Raw genomic sequence first — 24,328 nt, forward strand, 5'->3', positions numbered from 1 at the left:
GTTGATGAGGTTTTTTTAAGCTGATGCTCTCTGAAGTCAGGAAATAGGTTTTCATTTTTGCTCATATGTTCCAAAGCTTGTTCTCTAATTTTGATATTTTGTCTCTCAAAAGTTTGCCAGAATTTCCTAAATTTTTCCATCTCAGTCATTTAAAAGCTCTAATTCTAGAGAAAGAACCATTAAGTAAGAGTATGGGAATTTTTTTTTGGATGTAGGTCATACTGCAGTCTTTGTTAGTATTCATTGGTCTCCATGTTAAAGATCATTTTGCTTTTTAATACAGGGATTTCCTGTAAGGAATGTCCGGCCTGTACAAAATGCAATGAATCAGGTTGGGATTGTGCTGAACGTACAGCAAGGCCAAACGGTTAGACCAATTACACTAGTTCCAGGTAAGGAAAAATGTCTATCCATTTGGAATAAACCGGCATCCAGAAGATTTGTTTTTATCGTTCTAAATATCCTAAGTCATTTAGTAAGTATATTTAAAGAAAACCTAAAAATATAAAAATATTAATGATTTAAGCCCAATTTTTAAAAATCTGTTTCTAACCTTTGGCCAGGGTGGTGGTTTTAATTATTTCTGTTTAGCTTTTCACCACCCTTCATCAAGTAGTAAAACAGAGTTTACAGTCATTTTTCTGTAACTGGTATTTAGTCAGCTATTAAGACTATGTTATTAATGCAAACTCATAAATTCTACACTCCTTACACATCTCCTCATTTGCACGGTGGGATTATAAACTTTGTTTTAATTTTATAGCATAGATTTTAGATATAAACAAATGACATTCCCTTTATGGATAAATACTGTCAATGACTAGATAGTATTTTTTTTTAAGATTCTGCTAGATTATATTTTTTTTTTTTTAAGATTCTGGCCGGGCGCGGTGGCTCACGCCTGTAATTCCAGCACTTTGGGAGGCCGAGGCGGGCGGATCACGAGGTCAGGAGATCGAGACCACCCTGGCTAACACGGTGAAACCCCGTCTCTACTAAAAAATACAAAAAAATTAGCCGGGCGAGGTGGCGGGAGCCTGTAGTCCCAGCTACGCCGGAGGCTGAGGCGGGAGAATGGCGTGAACCCCGGGGGACAGAGCCTGCAGTGAGCCGAGATCGCGCCACTGCACTCCAGCCTGGGTGAAAGAGCGAGACTCCTTCTCAAAAAAAAAAAAAAAAAAAGATTCTGAGAAGGATAATTTTTTTAAAATCTTAGAATTTTCCATTGCTCTATTTAGCATATATAAGTTTACTACAATTCAGACCAAAAAAGAGTATCTTAATTTAGCTATTTGTAAGGGTACCTCTGTAGCTTGTCTTTCTAAGGTTTTGTTTTTTGTTCTCATAGCCCACAGGGGTTTTTGGCCCTTAGTCTGACCAGCTTACCCTGGTATTTCTTTATTTTTCTCAGTGGAATTGTCTACAGTTGAGCTAGGAGACATTCCTCTTTGGGACATCCTAGTAGAATGGCATAGTCTGTCTTCTGAGTTGATAGAAGAGGATGGAAGACTCCTTTAGTACTCTGAGAAAGACTGATTTCTTTTTTCAGGACCAGGTTTGCCATTTGGCTTATATACACCCATATTGCCTCCCAATCTTTTCTTCCAGTACTGAGATCAAGCCACTGATTATATTCTTAGAATTAAAAAGGCAGTGTGGTAAGGTGTTTTAGGAGGAGTTGATGGGAGTCTTACTTAACTTAATGTTTTTAGACTGCCCAGGCTAATTTATTTTGTCAACATGGACACCTTATGCTTTCTTAGTCTTTAGAATCTATACTACTCTTGGAAACCTCTGATGATCATCCATCAGTTTGGGGAAATAATCTTTCCAGTAAAGGCAGGGAGAATGTGTTATAGGTGAGCTCACTGACCAAGATCTGGTACTTTGTCTCTCTTTTAAAGCTCCAGGTACCCAGTTTGTTAAGCCGACAGTTGGAGTTCCACAAGTGTTCTCCCAGATGACCCCTGTGAGGCCAGGCTCCACAATGCCTGTGAGGCCCACCACCAACACCTTCACCACCGTCATCCCGGCCACTCTTACCATTCGAAGCACCGTCCCACAGTCCCAGTCCCAGCAGACCAAGTCCACTCCCAGCACTTCCACCACTCCCACTGCCACACAGCCAACCTCACTGGGGCAACTAGCTGTTCAGTCTCCAGGCCAGTCAAACCAGACCACGAATCCCAAGCTAGGTAAGGCTTGGGAAGAGGAGATGGCAGAGCTAGGATGGGATGGTGGGTGGAGAACAGATGATTATCACTTGGTCACTGTAGCTCCCTCCTTCCCCTCTCCACCTGCAGTGAGCATTGCCAGCTTTGTCACTGTGAAGCGACCTGGTGTTACAGGCGAAAATAGCAATGAAGTGGCCAAATTGGTGAATACCCTTAACACCATCCCTTCCCTGGGCCAGAGTCCTGGGCCAGTGGTGGTGTCCAACAACAGCTCTGCTCATGGCTCTCAAAGAACCAGCGGACCTGAGTCTTCAATGAAAGGTACGATAACCTGAAAGACCCTGAGCAGCCAGTCATTCAAAAACATTAATAAAGTGTTTGTTGTATCAGAGCTTTATACTCAGAAATAGAAAAATAAAAAAAATATAGCTGCTGTAGTTTATTCTTACAGAAACTTTAGTAAGGAGAAAGCCACTTACAAAAAGTGTAACTGAATCAGCTGCAAGAAATTCTGTGTGTAATTGTGCTTTGGAGATTAGTGAAATTGATTGATCAGAGATGGGTGAGATAATGAAAGATAACTTCATGAAAGAGATGGATTTCTGAGCAAGGTTTTAAAGTTGGGATTTGGTAGAAAGATGTTCAGGTTGAGAATGATGAGCATGACAGTTTTCAATGGTCTAGAGCAGGGGTCGGCAAATATTTCCTGTAAAGGGCCTAGTAGTAAAGTTGTAGGCTTTGTGCACAATATATAGGCTCTGTTGCAGCTATTAACTGTGCTGTTGTGGTGTGGAAGCAGCCACAGATACATAAACGAATGAGCATGGCTGTGCTCCACCAAAAACTATTTAGGGACTCTGAAATTTAAGTTTCATAAAATTTTCATGTGTCGAAAAATTGTATTATTTTATTTCAACCATTTAAAAATAAAAACCGCAAGATATAGTGGCTCACACCTCATCCCAGCATTATAGGAGGCCAAGGCGGGAGGATCACTTGAGCCTAGGAGTTTGAGACCAGCCTGGGCAACATGGTGAGATCCCATCTCTACAAAAAAAAAAAAAAAAAAACGATTAGCCAGGCGTGGTGGTGTATGTCTGCAGTCCTCACTACTCAGGAGTCTGAGGTGAGAGGATGGCTTGGGCTTGAACCCAGAAGGTTGAGCCTGCAGTGAGCCATGATCATGCCACTGCAACAGAACGAGACCCTTTCTCAAAAAAAAGTAAAAATCTTTAAAAAATGGTGTTGGGAAAACTAGACATCCATGTCCAAAAAAATGAAGTTGGATCTTACCTTACAATAAATACAAAAATTAACTCAAAATGGATCAAAGACCTAAATGAACCTAAAACTATAAGACTCTTAGAAAAATCATAGGACAAAAAGCGTCATGATATGTGATTTGACAGTGATTGCTATTTCTTGGATATGACACCAAAAGCATATGCAAGAAAAGAAAAAAATGGGTAAATTAACTTACATCAAAATTTAAAACTTTTGTGCATCAAAGGACATTATCAACATAGTGGAAAGGGAAGCCACAGAAAGGGAGAAAATATTTGCAAATTATATATCTAATAAGGGGTTAATATCCAGAATATATATAGAATTCATACAGTTCAACATAAAAAAAAAACTCCCAAACAACCTTTTTAAAAAACAGTCAAAGGACTGGCTGGGCATGGTGGTTCACGCCTGTAATCCCAGCACTTTGAGAGGCCAAGGCAGGTGGATCACGAGGGCAGGGGTTCAAGACCAGCCTGACCAATAATGGTGAAACCCTGTCTCTTCTAAAAACACAAAAATTAGCCAGGCGTGGTGGTTTGTGCCTGTATTCCCAGCTACTCGGGAGGCTGAGACAGGAGAATTGCTTGAACCTGGAAGGCAGAGGTTGTGGTGAGCCGAGATTGTGCCACTGCACTCCAGCCTGGGCAACAGAGCAAGACCCCATCTCAAAAAAAAAAAAAAAAAGTAGGAAAGTAGGCAAAGGACTGAATAGACCTTTCTCCAAAGAAAGTTATAGCCAATAAGCTCATGAAAAGGTGCTCAGTGTTATTAATCATTATGGAAATGCAAATCAAAACCACAACGAGGTACCGTCTCACTCCTATTAGGATGGCTACTATCAAAAAACCATAAAATAACAAATATTGTTGAGGATGTGGAGAAAGCAGAACCCTTACGCACTGTTGGTGGAAATGTAAAATGATGCAGCCACTTTGGAAACAGTATGGTGGTTCCTCAAAAACTTAAAAATGATAGAATTGTTGTATGCTCCAGGAATTCCACTTCTATACCCAAAAGAATTGAAAGCAGGGACTAGAACAGGTATTTGTACATCTATGACCTATGTTCATTGCAACATTATTCACAATAGCTGAAAGGTGAAAGCAACACAGAGGTCCATCAGCTGATAAAGGGATAAATAAAATATGGTATTCACATACAATGGTATATTGTTCAGGCTTAAGAAAGGCAATTCTGCTGCAACATGTGCTACAACATGGTTGAACCTTGAGGACATTATGCTAAAGTGAAATAGGCTAGTCACAAAAGGACAAGTACCATATGATTCCACTTACTTGAGGTACCTAGAGTAGTCAAATTCATAGAGACAAAGTTGAATTGTGGTTGCTGGGGTGGAGGCAAGGGGAGAATGGTGAGGAGTTTTTTATTGGATATAGCTTCAGTTCTGCAAGATTTAAAAAATAAAAAATAAAAAAAAAAACCTTAACAAAAAAGTCACATACAAATTACTCTTAGCTTATGGGCCAAACAGAAACTGGTAGCTGGGCTGGATTTGATCTGTGCGCTATGGTTTGCTGACCCCTGGCCTAGAGTTAGAACAGTAAAAGGAAGCCTCAAACATAGTGATCTTGAGCCCAGCGAGGTCAAGCCTGCAGTGAGCTGTGGTCGTGCCACTGCACTCCAGCCTGGGCAACAGACTAAGAGACCCTGTCTCAAAAAAAAACAAAAACAAACAAAAAACCATAGTGATCTCTCATGCTTGCTTACCCTTTTATATACTTCTCAGGGAGTGTTTGACCTTTTCCCAAAAGGTTAGTAATCTTTTTCCAGTGTCATTGTATTAATCTTATCAATTCTTCTCACTTCTTTCAGTGACCTCTTCCATCCCAGTATTTGACCTCCAGGATGGTGGACGGAAAATATGTCCACGGTGTAATGCTCAATTTCGTGTTACTGAAGCTTTGAGAGGTCACATGTGTGTAAGTGATATCACCTGTGATCCAGCTTAAGTGGCTTCTGCCATTTACCTTCATTAATATTGGAAGCTTGTAAAACAGGGGCTCTAAAATGACTGAAGCTTTTTAAAGGATTACTGTTTCTCTTGGTCTGTTTTTAGAAGAGCTGTGTACTTTGGAATGTGATGGGATACATTTAAAGACCCTCAAATAGATCAGAACATATGTGATCTTACTTTCTTAGCATGGTAGATTTTGAAACCACACAGGAGAACAGGTTTATAGATAATAAGGACTCAAACCATATTGGCCTCAGTTCATTTTCTGTTAATTGTGTCATTGGATGAGTCGGGAGCTCTTATTTCCATTTTTTAGCTTTTCATTTTTTGGTATTAGTCCAGATAAAAAGATTGGAACTTCTTTTTTGCCAGGGAGCTCAGAGCCAAGTTATACTAATGATTAAGGGACTTAAGACAGGCAGGAGGGAGAAGTACAAAGTTCAGTGCTTGGGTGGCTTATGGCTGTGGATATACTCTAGAAAAGGAGTGAAACTTGGAAACACTAAAAAACTGAAGGGTGAAAGCTGAATGAGAATACCTGAAACCAAACCGTTAACAAGGAATGGTAGTGAAGTTAAGGAGTTAGCACATTCTAGCCCCCAGGATAACCAGAATGATCAGATGTCTTTCTTTATAGTACTGTTGCCCAGAAATGGTTGAATACCAGAAGAAAGGAAAGTCTCTGGATTCAGAACCCAGTGTCCCATCAGCAGCAAAGCCCCCATCCCCTGAGAAAACAGCTCCTGTTGCTTCCACACCCTCTTCTACACCTATTCCTGCTCTGTCACCACCTACCAAAGTACCAGAGCCAAATGAGAACGTGGGTGATGCCGTCCAGACCAAACTCATTATGCTTGTAGATGACTTCTACTATGGACGGGATGGTGGCAAAGTAGCCCAGCTCACAAATTTCCCTAAGGTCGCCACATCTTTCCGATGCCCACATTGTACCAAAAGGCTAAAAAACAATATTCGGTAAGTGTTGAAGAGCCTTGGAAGTTACCTTGGACAAGAGAAGACTTACATTTTCTTATATATTTTTAAGTCTTTCTCTTTGGAGAATGGACCTAACTACTATGCAATCTTGCTGGGGTTATCATTAAATCAATAACTAGGGCTATAGAAGGAGATATTGTGGTAATAAACAAAAGGTAACTGGATCGAGTAAGGGAAAGCAGTATATCTCCTTTCACGGAACTCTCTTAGTTTCAAGAATTCATTATCTTTCTGGGCTCAGGAAAGGATATCCCAAACAGGAAGTTTGGGGAATGGAGGGGAGCAGATAATGTTTGTTCTGTGATTTTACCATTATATTTCTAAAAGGCTACCTATTTTTTATGTTTTCTGTACTTTCTCTTTGTGCTTTATTACAGATTCATGAACCATATGAAACACCACGTAGAACTCGATCAGCAGAACGGTGAGGTAGATGGTCACACTATCTGCCAGCACTGTTACCGCCAGTTTTCCACTCCCTTCCAGCTTCAGTGCCACTTGGAAAATGTTCATAGTCCCTATGAATCTACTAGTAAGTTTGGAAACTCTTAAACTCTAGGGGAATATACTTTGCTGTTCACTCTTTGAATGGTGCTGGGGGGAGCCCATTATATTTATTTACATGTGGGTAACAGTGCAGAGGAAGTACTTTTCATATTTGTAGCCAGTTCTTTACTTCATTCACCTTGTTTTTTTTTTTCACAAGCCTGACTTTTATTTTGTTCAAGCATAGATTGAGTTCAGTGTTAGATCCTGAATTATTAGGGGCTTTGATTCAGAACCACTGTAGAAAAACAAATGTAATGAATTTATTTCTTAGGTCTCTTTATAGAAGGAACGGTCATCTCTTTGCTCCTCCACTTTAGTTAATACCCTGATAGGTCTTATGTAGGATAAAAGATATAATATGAAGTACTGGCCGGGCGTGGTGGCTCACGCTTGTAATCCCAGCACTTTGGGAGGCTGAGGCGGGCGGATCACGAGGTCAGGAGATAGAGACCACGGTGAAACCCCGTCTCTACTAAAAATACAAAAAAATTAGCCGGGTGTGGTGGCGGGCGCCTGTAGTCTCAGCTACTCGGAGAGGCTGAGGCAGGAGAATGGTGTGAACCCGGGAGGCGGAGCTTGCAGTGAGCCGAGATCGCGCCACTGCACTCCAGCCTGGGTGACTGGGTGACAGAGCGAGACTCCGTCTCAAAAAAAAAAAAAAAAAAAAAAATTATGAAGTACTTTATCATTAAGACATTGCTTTCAATGAAATATAAGATGAGCTGGAGTGTTTTCTACACTGTACATTTTATAGATGTAGGCTGGACATAAGCTCAAAGAAATTAAGTAGGATAAAAGATAATATGGCCGGGCACTGTGGCTCACGCCTGTAATCCCAACACTTTGGGAGGCCGAAGTGAGCGGATCACTTGAGGTCAGGAATTCGAGACCAGCCCGGCCAACATGGCAAAGCCCCATCTCTACTAAAAATGTAAAAATTAACTGGGCTTGGTGGCAGGCACTTGTAATCCCAGCTACTTGGGAGGCTGAGGCAGGAGAATTGCTTGAACCCGGGAGGCGGAGGTTGCAGTGAGCTGAGATCATGCCATTGCACTGCAGTCTGGGCAACGAGCAAAACTCCATCTCCAAAAAAAAAAAGATAATATTATGAAGTACTTTATCATTAAGACAGTGCTTTCGGTGAAATATAAGGTGAGCTGGAATGTTTTCTACACTGTACATTTTATAGATAGATGTAGGCTGAACATAAGCTCAAAGAAATTGAGTCATTTGCTTATGAGCATACACCTCTAAATACACCTCTACTAAGGAGACATAGTGAGGATTTGAGCCCAGTATTGAGAATACTTCTCATGTCCTTTACTGGATTTCCAGTTTTGTTGTTAAGACAAAAATTATGTAAATATAGGAAAATGTGAGAACAAGATAGTATATTATAAACATAGACATTTTAAGATATCATTGACAGGTGAAATACTTCAGAGAAGGGAAAAAATCCTTGTGGCTAGGTTTCCGAGAAAGGTTTAGATGGATGGAGAGTAGTAAGAAAAGCTTTTAGGTGATAGAAAACAGCATGATCATGATCAAAAGCATAGAAGACATATGCATATTATCTGGATGCATTTGCTACAAGTAAAAATCCTTAATTAAAAATGAATTAAACAACAAGGACTGGTGTGGTGGCTCACACCTGTTATCTCAGCACTTTGGGAGGCTTAGGTGGGTGGATCAGTTGAGGCCAGGGGAGACCAGCCTGGCCAACATGGTAAAACCCCATCTCTACTAAAAATACAAAAATTCGCTGGCTGTGGTGGTACACGCAGGTAATCTCAACTACTCAGGAGGCCAAGGCATGAGAATCACTTGATCCCAGGAGGTGGAGGTTGCAATGAGCTGAGATCGCACCACTGCACTCAGCCTGATGCATCGCTCTGATGACAGAGCGAGTCTCTGTCTCAAAACAAAAGAAAACAATAAGAATATGTTATATCATTTAACTGAGAGATACAGAAATGGATGCTTCAGCCTAGAACTTGACTGCCCTGCTGTTTTTCAACGATTCTCTTGTCTCTGGCTCATAGCAGGGTGGCTGTATAAGTGTCAGGCACTATGTCCAGACAAAAAATTGTTAGACAAAGAAGAGATCTTATCTTCCCATCTTTCTTTTTTTTTTTTTTGAGACGGAGTCTCGCTGTCCCCCAGGCTGGAGTGCAGTGGTGCAATCTCGGCTCACTGCAAGCTCCGCCTCCCGAGTTCACGCCATTCTCCTGCCTCAGCCTCTCCGAATAGCTGGGAATACAGGCGCCCGCCACCACGCCCGGCTAATTTTTTGTATTTTTTAGTAGAGACAGGGTTTCACCATGGTCTCGATCTCCTGACCCCATGATCCGCCCGCCTCGGCCTCCCAAAGTGCTGGGATTACATGCGTGAGCCACCGCGCCCGGCCATCTTCCCATCTTTCTTGAATCTGTTTTCTTATGAGTGAGAATTGCTTTCCTTTTATATCTCTTTGACCATTTATTGGCAAGGGAAATGGGATTGACATTAATGGCTTACACTAACACTAGGCAGTAGAAATGTACAAGCTTCATGAGTAATTTTAATTTTTTTCACTTTAAATACAGTAGCGCTCCCTTATCCTCAATTTCAGTCTCAATCGCAGTCCAAAACTAGGTGAGTGCAGTACAATAAGATGATTGAGAGAGACACCACATTCACATAACTTTTATTACAGTATATTGTTATAATTGTCCTTTTATATATAATTGTATATATTTTTAATTGTTAATCTCTTTGCCTAATTTATAAATTAAACTTTATCATAGATATATATATATATATGAAAAAACATGATATGTATAGGGTTCAATACTATCTGAGGTTTCATGTATGCACTGGGGGTCTTGGAACATATATCTCCCATTGGCAAAGGGGGTCTACTGTAAAGTTTTAAAAAACAGGCAAAATTAATTTTAACAGCATATTTTATTCAGTATATTAAAAATATTTCAACATGAATTCAAAATTTAAAATTAATGAGATATTTGTCATTCTTTTTTCCTCCATTAAAAAACAGATCTTTTAAAATACAAATCTAAATTGGGTTTGAGCTTACCACATTTTAAGTGTTCACTAGATACGTGTTGCTCGTGCCACCATATTAGACAGTGGAACTTTGGACTAATCATTTGGGAGTAGAATGTATATTAGAATCAACCGGGCCAGGTGCAGTGGTTCACACCTGTAATCTCAGCACTTTGAGAGGCCAAGGCAGGCAGATTGAGCTTAGGAGTTCAAGACCAGCCTGGGCAGCATGGAGAAACCCCGTCTCTACAAAAAAAATAACAAAAATTGGGTGTGGTGGCACACGCCTATGGTCCTAGCTACTCAGGAGGTAGAGGTGGGAGGATTGCATGATCCCAGTAGGTCAAGGCTAGAGTGAACCATGATCACGCCACTGCACTCCAGCTTGGATAACAGAGCAAGACTCTGTCTCAAAAAAAAAGAAACAATGGTGACACTGCAGTGTTAGTGCCAGGGTAGCCAGCTTGGTCTAGAATAGGACCCAAGATTCTTCACTGTCAGTAATGTGAAGCCAGAATAACTCATCCATACCTCTCAGTGAAAACACCAGTTGTTTGAGACAACAGGGTCCTGCTCTGCCACCCAGGCTGGGGTGCAATGGTGCAATCTTAGCTCACTGCAGCCTCGAACCCCTGGGCTCAAGCAGTCCTCCCACCTCAGCCTCCTGAGTAGCTGGGACTGTAGGCGTACGCCACCACACCCAGCTAATTTATTCCTTTTCTTGGGGGTAGAGACAGGGTCTTGCTATGTTGCCCAGGCTGGGCACCTAACTCATGTTTACGCATAATATGGTGGGTGGGTTTTGTTATTCTGAAATTCCACAAATAATAAAATTACACAGAGGGAAGATAAGTTTTTCCTTATGGAAAAGAAACAGACAGTGTAGACCCTCATTGATCTTTTTTCTCTTGGTTTCCCTGACTTAATTTTTGAGTCTCTTGTGACAAAATCTTATACTTACCAAAATCACCTTTCCTTAGTATGTATCAATTTTATTCTTGCAGTATTTCGTAACTTCCTTTTTTGCACCCTTGACAGATCTGGCATGAAAGTAGTTTTTTTTTCTTTTTTTTGAGACAGGGTCTCACTCTGTTAGCCAAGCTGGAGTGCAGTGGCACAGTCTTGGCTTACTGCAACCTCCACTTCCCAGGCTAAGATGATCCTCCCAACTCAGCCTTCTGAATAGCTGGTACTACAGACACATGCCACTATGCCCAGCTAATTTTGGGTTTTTTTTTTTGTTTTGGGGGGTGTTTTTTGTAGAGATAGGGTTTTGCCATGCTGCCCAGGCTGGTCTCAAATTATTGAGCTTGAGTAATCCACCCACCTCGGCCTCAAAGTGCTGTGATTACTGGTGTGAGCCACCGTACTCGGCTTTTTTTGGGAGACAGTCGCTCTGTCACCTAGGCTGGAATGCAGTGGCGCAGTCTTGGCTCTCTGCAACCTCCACCTCCTAGGTTCAAGCAATTATTGTGCCTCAGTCTCCCAAGTTCCTGGGATTACTTGCATGTGCCACCATGCCCAGTTAATTTTTTTGTTTGTTTTTAGTAGAGATGGGGTTTCGCCATGTCGTTCAGGCTGGTCTCAAAGTCCTGACCTTAAATGATATACCTGCATCGGCCTCCCAAAGTGCTGGGATTATAGGCATGAGCCAGCATGCCCGGTCGAAAGTAGCTTTTTTTCTTTTTTTTTTTTTTTTTTTTTTTTGTTGTTGTTGAGACAGAGCTTCATTCCTTCACCCATGCTGGAGTACAGTGGCACAATCTCGGCTCACTGCAACCTCCGCCTTCTGGTTTGAAGCGATTCTCCTGCCTCAGCTTCCCAAGTACCTGGGATTACAGGCGCCCACCACCATGCCCGGCTAATTTTTTTGTATTTTTAGTAGAGACAGGGTTTCACCATGTTAGCCAGGCTGGTCTCAAACTCCTGACCTTGTGATCCACCCACCTTAGCATCCCAAAGTGCTAGGATTACAGGCATGAGCCACTGTGCCCAGCCCAAAAGTAGCTTTTTCAAAAAAAAGAATTGATGCATAATAGGTGTACATGGTTTAGGGATGCATGTGACAATCTAATATACATTCATATCATCTATAAAAATTAAATCAATGTACTTGGAATATTCATCACTCTATGTGTTTATGCTAGAAACATTCAAATTATTCTCTTCTAGCTATTTTAAAATGTACAACAGTTATTGTAAACTATAGTCACCCTACGGATCTACTAGATCTTATTTCTTCTTTCAAACCATATATTTGTACCTGTTGATCAGCTTCTCTTCAACTCGCTACTCCCCTACTCTTCCCAGCCTCTGGTAACCGCCATTCTACTCTCTCTTCATGAGATCTACTTTTTTTTAGCTCCCACATATGAGTGGGAACATGTGATATTTGTCTTTTTGTGCTTGGCTTACTTCACTTAACATTAATGACTTTCAGTTCTAACCATGTGCTGCATGACAGAATTTCATTCTTTTTTATGGCTATAATATTCCACTGGGTATATATACCACATCTTTTTTTTTTTTTTTTTTTGAGAAGGAGTCTTGCTATGTCGCTCAGGCTGAGGTGCGGTGGTGCAATCTTGGCTCACCACAACCTCCACCTCCTGGGTTAAAGTGATTCTCCTGCCTTAGCCTCCTGAGTAGCTGGGATTACAGGCACACGCCACCATGCCCAGCTAATTTTTTTGTATTTTTTAGTAGAGACAGGGTTTTACCATGTTGGTCAGGCTGGTCTCAAACTCCTGACCTCATGAGCCACTGTGCCCAGCAACCACATCATCTTTATTCATTCATCTGTTAATGGGCACTTAGGTCGATTCTGTATTTCGCCTATTGTGAACTATGCAGCAATAAACATGGGAGTGCAGATACCTTTTCATAAAGTAGCTTATTTTTACATGCTAATGTTTTGGGGGATTTTTTTCTTTTTATTTTCTGAATTGTTTATTGTGGACATCATGATATTTTTCTCCTAAATCTTTTAATATGTAGCTCTAAAAAATAAGGCCTTTTTTTTTTTCTTTTGTATATGGCCACAGTACCTTTGTTAAGATCTAATAGGCCGGCGCTGTGGCTCACGCCTGTAATCCCAGCCCTTTGGGAGGCTGAGGTGGACGGATCACCTAAGGTCAGGAGTTCAAGACCAGCCTGGCCAACGTGGTGAAACCCTGTCTGTACTAAAAATACAAAAAATCAGTTGGGCATGGTGGTGCACACTTGTAATCCCAGCTGCTTGGGAGGCTGAGGCAGGAGAATTGCTTGAACCCAGGAGATGGAGGTTGCAGTGAGCTGAGATCGCACCATTGCACTCCAGCTTGGACAGCAAGAGTGAAACGCTGTCTCAAAAAAAAAAAGAGGGCCGGGCGCGGAGCCTCATGCATGTAATCCCAGCACTTTGGGAGGCCGAGGCGGGTGAATCACGAGGTCAGGAGATCGAGACCATCCCAGACAACATGGTGAAACCCCATCTCTACTAAAATACAAAAAGTTAGCTGGGTGTGGAGGCACGCGCCTCTAATCCCAGCTACTCGGGAGGCTTAGGCAGGAGAATTACTTGAACCCAGGAGGCGAAGGTTGCAGTGAGCTGAGATCGCACCATTGCACTCCACCCTGGCGACAGAGCAAGACTCCGTCTCAAAAAAAAAAAAAAAAAAGATCTAACAGAATTAATCAGAAATCCTTAATATCATTCAATACCTAGTTTATTTTAAAATTTTCTGAGTTGTCCCCAGAATATCAGTGGATCATTATATTTAATTGTGATAACAGTATCGTCTTAATAACATTACAGGCCAAGGCATGGTGACTCATGCCTCTAATCCTAGCACTTTGGGAGGCCACGGCATGAGGATTGCTTGAGACCTTATCTCGATCTCTGTTTTTTTTAATTAGCCAGGTGTGGTGGCATGTGCCTGTAGCCCCACCTGCTCAAGAGGCTGTGGTGGGAGGATTGTTTGAGCCCAGCAAGTTGAGCCAGCAGTGAGATATGATCACACCACTGCTCTCCAGCCTGGGTGACAGAGTAAGACCCTATCTCAAAAAAAAAAAAAAAACCCAAAAAAATAGCATTACATTTTTATTCACACTTGTTTAAGAGCAGTGCAATGACTTGAAGGAGCTTGTATGGCCCTAGGGTTCTTTTCGTAAGTTTGTCTAATGCTGATTCTTAGTCTTCTTTTTTTTTTTGAGACAGAATCTCACTCTGTCACCCAGGCTGGAATGCAGTGACGCAATCACAGCTCATTGCAACTTACGCCTCTCGGGTTCAGTCAGTTCTCCTGCCTCATCCTTCCAAGTCGCTGGGACTACAGGCATGTGCCATCACACCCAGATAATTTTTGTATTTTTAGTAGAGACTGAGTTTCACCATGTTGGCCAGGCTGGTCTCGAACTCCTAGCCTCAAGTGAGCCATCCTCTTTGGCCTCCCAGAGTGCTGGCATTACAGGCATGAGCCACCGCACTCTGATTCATAGTCTTTTTTTTTCTTTTCTTTTCTTTCTTTCTTTTTTTTTTTTTTTTTTTTTTTGAGATGGAATTTTGCTTTTGACACCCCAGGGAGTCTCAGCTCACTGCAACCTCCGCCTCCCAGGTTCAAGCAATTCTCCTGCCTCAGCCTCCCGAGTAGCTGGGATTACAGGCGTGCACCACCACACCCAGCTAATTTTTGTATTTTTAGTAGAGGCAGGGTTTCGCCATGTTGGCCAGGCTGGTCTTGAACTCCTGACTTCAGATGATCCGCCCGCCTCTGTCTCCCAAACCGCTGAGATTATAGGCGTGAGCCACCACACCCGGCCCTGATTCATAGTCTTTTAATATTTATGTCTAATACAGAAATCTTAACCTGCTTGGTGGTGAGGTGTCCTGTGAGCCCCTTGAAATTACATATAAACTTTCAAGGGAGAGATTGCATAGCTTTTGTTAGTGTCAGATTTGGGACTAAAAAATGGCTAAGACTATTAGTTATTCCTGTTTTCCATAGTGGCTATCTTAAGGTACATTTCTTCAAATATTCTTTTTTTTTTTTTTTTTTTTTTGAGACGGAGTCTCGCTCTTTCGCCCAGGCCGGAGTGCAGTGGTGCGATCTCAGCTCACTGCAAGCTCTGCTTCCTGGGTTCATGCCATTCTCCTGCCTCAGCCTCCCGAGTAGCTGGGACTACTGGCACCCACCACCACGCCCAGCTAATTTTTTTGCATTTTTAGTAGAGATGGGGTTTCACCATGTTAGCCAGGATAGAATGGTCTCAATCTCCTGAACTCGTGATCCACCCACCTTGACCTCCCAAAGTGCTGGGATTACAGGTGTGAGCCACCACACCCGGCCCATTTCTTCAAATATTATAACATTTTTCCTCCTGGCATCGTTACCTCCACCTCCTGAGCATCTCCTTAAAGGTAACAGATGTAGGTTATTCTAATCTTTCAAAAAATCGTGTGTTAGTGGAAAGGAGAAAGTTTGAAGAAGAAATAGGATTGAGAGAAGGATGCTTTAAGGAGCTTAACCATGTTTAGGAGTCGGAGCCTGTCGGGGGTGGGGAAGATTCAAGACAGGGAAAACGAATTGACAAAATCTTGGAATACGTGGCATGATGAGGTTGGATGAGCCTTAGGAAGGTACAAGAGATCTATCCTTCCATAGTCTGGAAAACAAGCAGCAGAAGTTACAGTTGTTCATGCCTATTTCCTCAAAGTAGGAGATTGTGTTGGGTGTTAAGGAGGGAATGAGGGTGATGGTGCTCAGAGGGGGACAGTGTTAGGATAGCCACTATGGAGAATCAATTTATTCTCCCTCTTGAATCTTTTTCTGTATTAGCTCCTTCCCCTGTAGAACTGATGCGTCAAAGGTTACCAGAGATCTCTTAAATCCCCTTATATTTGAGTTCCTACCTCACTAGTTTTCTTGAGATAACAATGTAAATCTTTTTTTTCTTTTTTTTTTTTTGAGGGAGTTTCGCTCTTGTTGCCCAGGCTGGAGTGTAGTGGCGCCATCTTGGCTCACCGCAGCCTCTGCCTCCCAGGTTCAAGCGATTCTCTTGCCTCAGCCTCCCAAGTAGCTGGGACTACAGGCATGCATTACCATGCCTGGCTGATTTTGTATTTTTAGTAGAGACGGGGTTTCTCCATGTTGGTCAGGCTGGTCTTGAACTCCCAACCTCAGGTGATCCGCCTGCCTTGGCCTCCCAAACTGTTGGGATTATAGGCATGAGCCACCACGCCCAGCCAACACATGTAAATCTTAACATGATGCTTGTACATTAGAAATTGCTTAATAAGTGTTTTTATTATTGATGTTGCGTGACAGCTGTGAAAATAGAGCCGATAAACAGGTTATAGGAAAAAGATTGAATGAGATTGCCCAGGGGAAACAGACTAAGAAAGGCCTGGACAAAAGATTGCTTAAAGGTGTTCTAGAAAAGAAAAATGAAAGAGGTAAACAAATTGGGGGGTGGGTGGAAAAGAGATAATATTGTTATGTTGCTAGTTAACTGTTTCCCAAACATGTGGTTAACTTTCATACCTACTTGCCTTTCCTTCTGCTTTTCTCTTGGTCCTCTCTCTGGCTGGCTGAGCCCCATTCTTCTTTGACAGTTCAGCTTTTATATGTTATTATAGCTTTTCCTCATTCCTTTATGCAGAATTTCTTATTTATCCATGTCCTCATAGCACCTAATGTACCTCTAGACAGTGTTTCTAAATGGAGTTGCAGACCTCTTTGAGAATAAATATGAAATGTGTGAATCCTCTTCCTAGAAAAATCTACATTTTACTCTTTTGCAAATAATTTCAGAGAAAACCTGGATTCCTAGAGGCCTGTTCCATAGACCCCAGATTAAGAACCCGTGGCTTTTGTTTGTTTGTTTTACTTTAAAAAATTACTTGGCTAGGCACAGTGGCTCATACCTGTAATTCTGGCACTTTGGGAGGCTGAGATGGGAGGATTGCTTGAGCTTGGGAGGTCAAGGTTGCAGTGAGCCATGATTGAGCCACTGCACTCTAGCCTGGGAGACAGAATGAGACTCTGTCTCAAAACAAAAACAAAAATCCAGGGTTCTAAGTAGTTTAAAAAAAAAAATTGTTTCAAGTTTATTCATATTTCTTTGGCTGGGGTATAGGAGGTTGGGGGCGGGGGGAGGTTAGACATTGTCCAGTAAATGCCCAAGGCTTTAAGCTTCCAGTTTTCATGTTTGTAGAAACTTGAAACTAATTCCATTAAAGTGAGAAAAATGTAAATAATCTCTCTCTTTTTGCCATACTGTATAATTCAAAATATGTAGCAGTTAAAAATCTTACCAAAATTGGTTAGTGCACTGGCTCACACCTGTAATTCTAGCACTTTGGGAGACTGAAGTAGATTGACAGAAGGATTGCTTGAGGCCAGGAGTTTCCAGCCAGCCTGGGCAACATGGCGAGACCCTGTTCCTACAAAAAAAAATTTTTTTTAATTACTTGGGCATGGTGGTGCGCCACTGTAGTCCTAGCTACTTGGGAGGCTGAAACAGGAGGCTCGCTTGAGCTCAAAGGATAGTCCTAGCTACTCAGGAGGCTGCGGTGAGCTATGATCATGCTCCAGCCTGAGCAACAGAGTGAGATTCTGTCTCTTAAAAAAAAAAAAGGGGGGCCAGGCACGGTGGCTCACACTTGTAATCCCAGCACTTTGGGAGGCTGAGACAGGTAGATCACCTGAGGTCAGGAGTTCGAGACCAGCCTGGCCAACATGAAATTACCAAAAATTGTCTCAAAAGTTTGACAGAATTGTTAATTTGTGTCATAAAATTTTGTCAAAATTTTTTCTCATAAGCTTGACAAAATGGACAATTTCAAAGAGAGTAGGAGGTATTGGAGGCCAGCTGATTAACAGTGGGAAATCATATGGGTTAGTACCAAGTTTTTGCCTTATTATAAGAATAGTGACAGTTCCTACATGCAGTTTGAAATAATGGTGACAGAATGCAGGGTTTGGAGTCCGAGATAGTGCCTAAATTTTGAGCTCAGGAAGAAATGGGGAAAGGAAAAGGGGAAACAGTGGGAAGCCAGGAGGATGCTGAATTAGGTTAGAGTTGATGATAGAATAACCAATTTAAAATGTCTTATAGATAAGATCTAGAAAGAAGCTTTGATAAGAAGTCTGAGCTACATACGTAAGATTATCAGCAACACAAATGTTAAGGTGGAGCCATTTAAAGAACAGAAGGGACCTATGATTTACTGATTGTTGAAAATCAAAATAAAGGAGTCAGAGAAAGTAAAGATTGTGAGTCAGCAGGACTTTCGTCTTATTTTCAAGTGGATTTATTGATTACTTTTCTTCTTACAGCCAAGTGCAAGATCTGTGAGTGGGCGTTTGAAAGTGAGCCACTATTTCTCCAGCATATGAAGGATACTCATAAGCCTGGAGAGATGCCTTATGTTTGCCAGGTATTGCCTTTTTCTCCAGGGAGTTTTAGCAGTTTTGCTCTCAGGCAGAATACAAAGAATCTACTAATGAGTATTGCTGAATACCTACTGCATACACTCAGTTTAGGAACTCTGAGTAGGTACAGAAGAAATAGTAAACACAGTTTATCTTCAGGGTTTCCATGCAGGAGAAAAACATAAAAGAACATGTCCACAAGTAGACTAGCCAGGGAACATGTGCATATTCTAAGGGAGTGTCTGTCTCCTGAACGTGCCCTTTGGAAATTGACAGAAAAGGCTTTATTTTTCTTAGAGAACATGGATTATTCTTAGACTTTCTGTCCCTTCCTATTTTTAAAGTAATAGCTAAATCTGTCACAAACATAGCCCAGCATTACAAAGTCAGGAAAATAATTTGATTTCTATGCATTTGGGAAAACTTTTTTTTTTTTTAATTTAAAAATTATTGTTGCTACCTTTTTTTTAAGGCCTCTCAGTTGTTCACTTCATTCTTAGCTTTATTTTCCCTCTTATGTGACTCAGGTGTGTCAATATCGCTCCTCACTCTACTCTGAGGTAGATGTCCATTTTCGGATGATCCATGAGGATACCCGGCATCTGCTCTGTCCTTATTGCCTGAAGGTCTTCAAAAATGGCAATGCATTCCAACAGCATTACATGAGGCACCAGGTACTAGGCACCAAGCAATTCCCATATTCTCTTGTTTTTTTTTTTTTTTTTTAAACATGGATGCTGGGGCCAGGGCTGAACTAGGCAAATAATTTGGGCAGAGATTATAATATCCATATGTTTGCAGAAATTTATGGAATTCACTTAATGTGCCATGTACTAGATGCTAGAGATTTAGTAGTAAACAAGGCAAACAATACAATAAAGCATGAAGAGTACTATGTTGGGGAAAGTACAGGATATAGAAAATCACATAGCTATTCTGGGTGCCTAGTAAGGCTTCCAGAAAGAAGTGTTGTTTAATACCTGAGGGATGAATAACAATGAGCCAGATGAAATAAGACGAAGAACAGTGTGCCCAAGGCACAAACCAAGGTTGTGGAGGTTCAAGAAATTCAGAGAGATTCAGTGTAGGGTGTAAGAGACAGAGGGGTTGGAAGTTAGGCAGGGACAGATCATGGAGGATCTTTTAAACCATGAAAAGAATTCATTGGGAAGCCACTAAAGGGGTTTTAAGCCCTGCAGTGATGTGTTCAGATTTAGTTAAGATTTTATACTGCATGCACTGCAGAGAATGGATTAAAGGAGATTGAGACTACAGTTAGGGAAACTAGCTAGAAGGCTTTTTTCAATAGTTTAGGTGAGAGATGATAGTGGCTATTGGCTTTTGAAATAAAGAAAAAGAGGGTAAAGTTGAGAGATATTCAGAAGATTTGTGATATTTATGATGTAGAGATGGATTAGGTGAAGGTAGCAATGCAGTAGTTAAGAATAGTGCCTAAGATTCTGTCTTGGGCAGTTTGGTGAATGAGGGAACTATTTGCTGAAATAGAAACAATAGAGAAAGTATATTTGTGAGGATGGAGATCATGAGTTTGGATATTGTAAGTTAGCAGTATCTGTGGATGTCAAGTGTAGCTGTTGGATAATAGGTCTGAAGCCTGTGAGAGAACTCTGGGTTGTAGAAAAGATTTAGGAATCAGCATTATATAAATCCTGTAGATTTTAAACTTAAATGCCATGGGTCCCCCAACCCTGTTGAGAATAAGAGAAGGCTTAGGATATTTGAAGTCTCTTATCTATAATGCAACCACCATAGTACTAGGAGGAAAACCAGAAGAGTCTTGACCTTAAGGAAACTGGGGAGAAGAAGTGTTTTAAAGAAAAGGGTGTGATCAAAATGTCATATGTTACAAGAAGGTGTCAAGCAACATAGAGACTTAGAAATAGGCCTTTAATTTAGCAACATTGATGAGAGCCATTTTGTTGGTTGGTAGGGTGGAAGTCAGATTTCAGCAGAACAAATGAGTGAGAGGTAAGGAAATGAAGACGATGTATTTAAAGAAGTTTGTTTATAAAAAGGGAGGACCCAGGGTAGGTAAATCCAGAGGAAGAAGTGGCAGAGAAGAGTTTTTTGTTGCTTTTATTTTCTTTATAAGATGAAAAGCTATGACTTCGTTTTAAAATACTACAAGAAGAGAGCCACTAGAGGAGAGTGAAAGGTATATAAGAGAGGATTCAAAATGGAGAATAAGATGGGTGCGTGTGTGCTTAATAGTCGCATACATATGCACACAAACATATGCACCCTATTGCACTCATAGTCTCCTTTGCACAGTAGTGACTGCTGATCGTCTACCACAACTGTATTTCCAAATAGGGGCATGGAAATTGTCTCTTAGCCTAAGCTTACAGAGCTTTGTTATCCTACTAAAGAAAATCATAGACATGAGTTCTATTTTTGAAGGACTTTAATACTAGGCAGACTGAATCCTCAAAATGGTCTCACCAGGAGACATATCTGTATATACTGATGTGTTAAGTGGGAAAACAGCAAGGTATAGATAAGTGCTATCATTTGTGTTAAAAGGAGAAAAAGAAGATGGCTGAGGTGGGAGGATCACTTGAGCTCAGGAGGTGGAGTCCAGCCTGGGCAACATGGTGAGACAACATCTCTACAAAAAGGAAAGGGAAAAAAGTAGGGGCCAGACACAGTGGTGCACGCCTGTAATCCCAGCACTTTGGGAGGCCAAGGCGAGTAGATCACTTGAGCCCAGGAGTTGAAGACCAGCCTGGGCAACATGGTGACACCCCATCTCTACAAAAAAATACAGAAAAGCCGGGCGTGGTGGCACGTGCCTGTAGTCCCAGCTACTTGGGACGTGTAGTGAGCTATGAACATGCCACTGCACTCCAGCCTGGGCTACAGAGAGAGACCCTGTCTCAAAAAAAGGGAGCGGGGCAGGTAATGATTGGATATGAATGTATTTGTGATATAGTTATATGTGTAGACTGCCCACAAAAGCATATTCAGGAAACTGGTAATAAGTTGTTTGTATGGAAGGGGACTAGTTGAAAGCAAAGTTGGAAGAGTATAGAAAAAATATGACTTTTCTTTACTGTGTACATTGTCCTTTTTTTAAAAAAGAAGAATGAAGAATGTCCAGGAGAATGTCCAATTGTCAGCAATGTAAAGATACAATACAAATAAAGGTTACATCACTCATTCAAATTGTTAAAACAAGTCAGGAAAGGATGATTTGAGAACTTAGTCATCCTGGACTAGAATCCATCTTTGAGATCCTGGGAGGTGATGATTCCCAATGGTAGGTTTTGTGGCAATGTTGCATATTTCTTTCTTACTCTCTTAAATTATCAACAGAAAGGTGGGAAGAATGATATGGTTGACATTGATCTGCTTTCTCCTCAAAAAAGAAAATTTATTGGGAACCTTTAAGGGATTTTGTCTCTTTTTTTCCCTCCCCCACTTCAGAAGAGAAATGTTTATCACTGCAACAAATGCCGGCTGCAGTTTCTCTTTGCCAAGGACAAAATTGAACACAAGCTTCAACACCATAAAACCTTCCGTAAACCCAAGCAGCTGGAGGGCTTGAAACCAGGCACCAAGGTAAAGAGTTTGCCAGTGTCTTTTATAGGCCCAGGGAGGGAGGAATAGAGATTTTCAGTATTCTGAAATTTAGTGTGGGTGATGTCTCATTGTTACTTCCCTTGGTTCTCAGGTGACAATCCGGGCTTCCCGAGGGCAGCCACGAACTGTTCCTGTATCCTCTAATGATACACCTCCCAGCGCCTTGCAGGAGGCAGCACCGCTGACCTCCTCAATGGACCCTCTGCCTGTCTTCCTTTATCCCCCTGTCCAGCGCAGCATCCAGAAGAGAGCTGTTAGGAAAATGTCAGCGCCTTCTTCTAAGTGCTGGGCGGGTGGGGACTGGGTGGCTAGGATTATTCCTGATACACAGTACAATCTGGTAGCTTTTTAGCAGGGTTTGTTGTCTGAAAACCCTACATTTTGGGGACCCCTGAGGCAGTAATGAGAATTCTTTTTTTTTTTCCCACAGGAGTGTCATGGGCCGGCAGACATGCCTGGAGTGCAGCTTTGAGATCCCAGACTTCCCTAATCATTTCCCTACTTACGTACACTGCTCTCTGTGTCGCTATAGCACCTGCTGCTCTCGAGCTTATGCCAACCACATGATCAAGTAAGTTGGTTTTTAACCAGTGTTTTAGAGTTCAGATTCTTTTTTTTTTTTACTCCGTTTTTCTAATATGTTTCCTCCTTCTTTTGGAGACAGGGTCTCACTCTGTCCCCTAGGCTAGAGTGCAATAGCACGATCTTGGCGCACTGCAACCTCTGCCTCCTGGGTTCAAATGATTCTCCTGTCTCAGCCTCCCAAGTAGCTGGGATTCCAGATGTGCACCACCATGCCTGGCTGATTTTTTTGTATTTTTAGTAGAGACGGGGTTTCACCATGTTGGCCAGGCTGGTCTCAAACTCCTGAGCTCAGGTGATCCACCCGCCTCGGCCTCCTAAAGTGCTGGGATTACAGGCGTGAGCCACTGCGCCCGGCCCCAGCCAGATTCTTGAGCACTCATTTCATTTTCTCCCCTGCTTCTAATATGTTTCCTCCTTCAACTCTTAGAGCTATTTGTTCTTCTCTCCTAGCAGAGTGAGAGGCTTTGTTTTTTCGGTTTTGATAGTCTGTGCTCTAATTTCATAGGGCCTTGCTATTCAAGTACCAGTAGTATTAGGTGGGAGCTTGTTAGAAATGCTGACTCTCAGCCCCACCCTAGGCCTACTGAATCAGAATGTGAATTTTAATAGATCCTCAGGTGACTTGTGTGCATATTAAAGTTTAAGAAGCATGGTGACAGGAAAACTGGCTTAGATTGAGATTAGGGTGCACTGAAGAAGCATCTCTTTTGTTGGGGGCATTGTCACTGGCTGTTGATCTCTTGCTTAGCCAGCAGAACTCCATAACTCATACCACTTCTTTGTCTTTCTCAGCAATCATGTTCCACGGAAGAGCCCCAAGTATTTGGCTTTGTTTAAAAATTCTGTGAGGTAAGAAAAAACTTATTGGCAGCATCTTAATTTTTCAGGTTTTTACATTAATTAATTTTCAGGTTTTTCATTATTTGGAGAGGTGGTTATGTGAATTAATTTCAGAAAAAGGAGAAAGTGGGAGGGCATTCCTTTTTTTAAGCCTCAAAGCTGAATGGTCTCAAGTGTCACTGCTGTATTTGTCTTACATAGTCTCAATTCTCTTTTTTAGTGGAATCAAGCTGGCCTGCACTTCATGTACCTTTGTTACCTCTGTGGGCGATGCTATGGCCAAGCATTTGGTATTCAATCCCTCTCACAGATCCAGCAGCATCCTGCCACGGGGTAAGTAGGAGAGATGGGGATTAGTTGAGCAAGGGGAGGAAAAAAGATACAGTTTTGTACTGTATGCATCAGGAGCATACCTACCTGGCCTCACTCATTCACTTTGAGATGTACTGTACCAAATTAGAAACCTTCCGACCTGAAGTTTATATAAAACTGGGAAAGTTGGTCACTGTGAACAGCGTATTTGTATGTAGTAAGTTGAAATCCCAGGGCACTGTCTTTGGAGCGCTTATTTCTTCACTGAGCTAACTTTTTTTATTGTTTCATTTTCCATAGGACTCACTTGGATAGCTCACTCAAGGTAACAAAAACTCACCTCACAATTTAATTTCTGGTTTGCAGTGTGTTTACTCTTTGTTGTTGTTATTATTATTATATTATTTTTTTATTATTATTATTATTTTTTTTTTTTTTTGAGACAGAGTCTCGCTCTGTCGCCCAGGCTGGAGTGCAGGGGCGCAATCTCGGCTCACTGCAAGCTCCGCCTCCCGGGTTCACGCCATTCTGCTGCCTCAGCCTCTCTG

At 41.7% G+C, this 24,328-nt stretch overlaps 1 protein-coding gene across 7 annotated transcripts in view; it reads left to right on the forward strand.

Annotated features, from left to right (window-relative positions):
- Nucleotides 1-24,328, forward strand: part of POGZ (pogo transposable element derived with ZNF domain) — a 58,383-nt gene that overhangs the window by 30,069 nt on the left and 3,986 nt on the right. For 4 of the 7 annotated variants that reach the window (XM_032154642.2, XM_032154646.2, XM_032154641.2 and 1 more), the window contains 14 exons: nucleotides 284-392; nucleotides 1,905-2,195; nucleotides 2,304-2,495; nucleotides 5,295-5,401; nucleotides 6,074-6,411; nucleotides 6,810-6,964; nucleotides 18,345-18,445; nucleotides 18,968-19,114; nucleotides 21,888-22,022; nucleotides 22,135-22,307; nucleotides 22,474-22,614; nucleotides 23,421-23,477; nucleotides 23,689-23,801; nucleotides 24,081-24,105. In XM_032154642.2, coding sequence (XP_032010533.1) covers nucleotides 284-392; nucleotides 1,905-2,195; nucleotides 2,304-2,495; nucleotides 5,295-5,401; nucleotides 6,074-6,411; nucleotides 6,810-6,964; nucleotides 18,345-18,445; nucleotides 18,968-19,114; nucleotides 21,888-22,022; nucleotides 22,135-22,307; nucleotides 22,474-22,614; nucleotides 23,421-23,477; nucleotides 23,689-23,801; nucleotides 24,081-24,105 — 2,084 coding nt within the window. Of the gene's footprint in view, nucleotides 1-283; nucleotides 393-1,904; nucleotides 2,196-2,276; nucleotides 2,496-5,294; nucleotides 5,402-6,073; nucleotides 6,412-6,809; nucleotides 6,965-18,344; nucleotides 18,446-18,967; nucleotides 19,115-21,887; nucleotides 22,023-22,134; nucleotides 22,308-22,473; nucleotides 22,615-23,420; nucleotides 23,478-23,688; nucleotides 23,802-24,080; nucleotides 24,106-24,328 lie in introns of all 7 variants that reach the window. The other 3 variants (XM_032154640.1, XM_032154639.2, XM_032154643.2) reach the window with 1 other exon arrangement.

The sequence above is a fragment of the Hylobates moloch genome, unplaced genomic scaffold (assembly GCF_009828535.3).
Source record: "Hylobates moloch isolate HMO894 unplaced genomic scaffold, HMol_V3 SCAFFOLD_5, whole genome shotgun sequence".
Classification (NCBI taxonomy): domain Eukaryota; kingdom Metazoa; phylum Chordata; class Mammalia; order Primates; family Hylobatidae; genus Hylobates; species Hylobates moloch.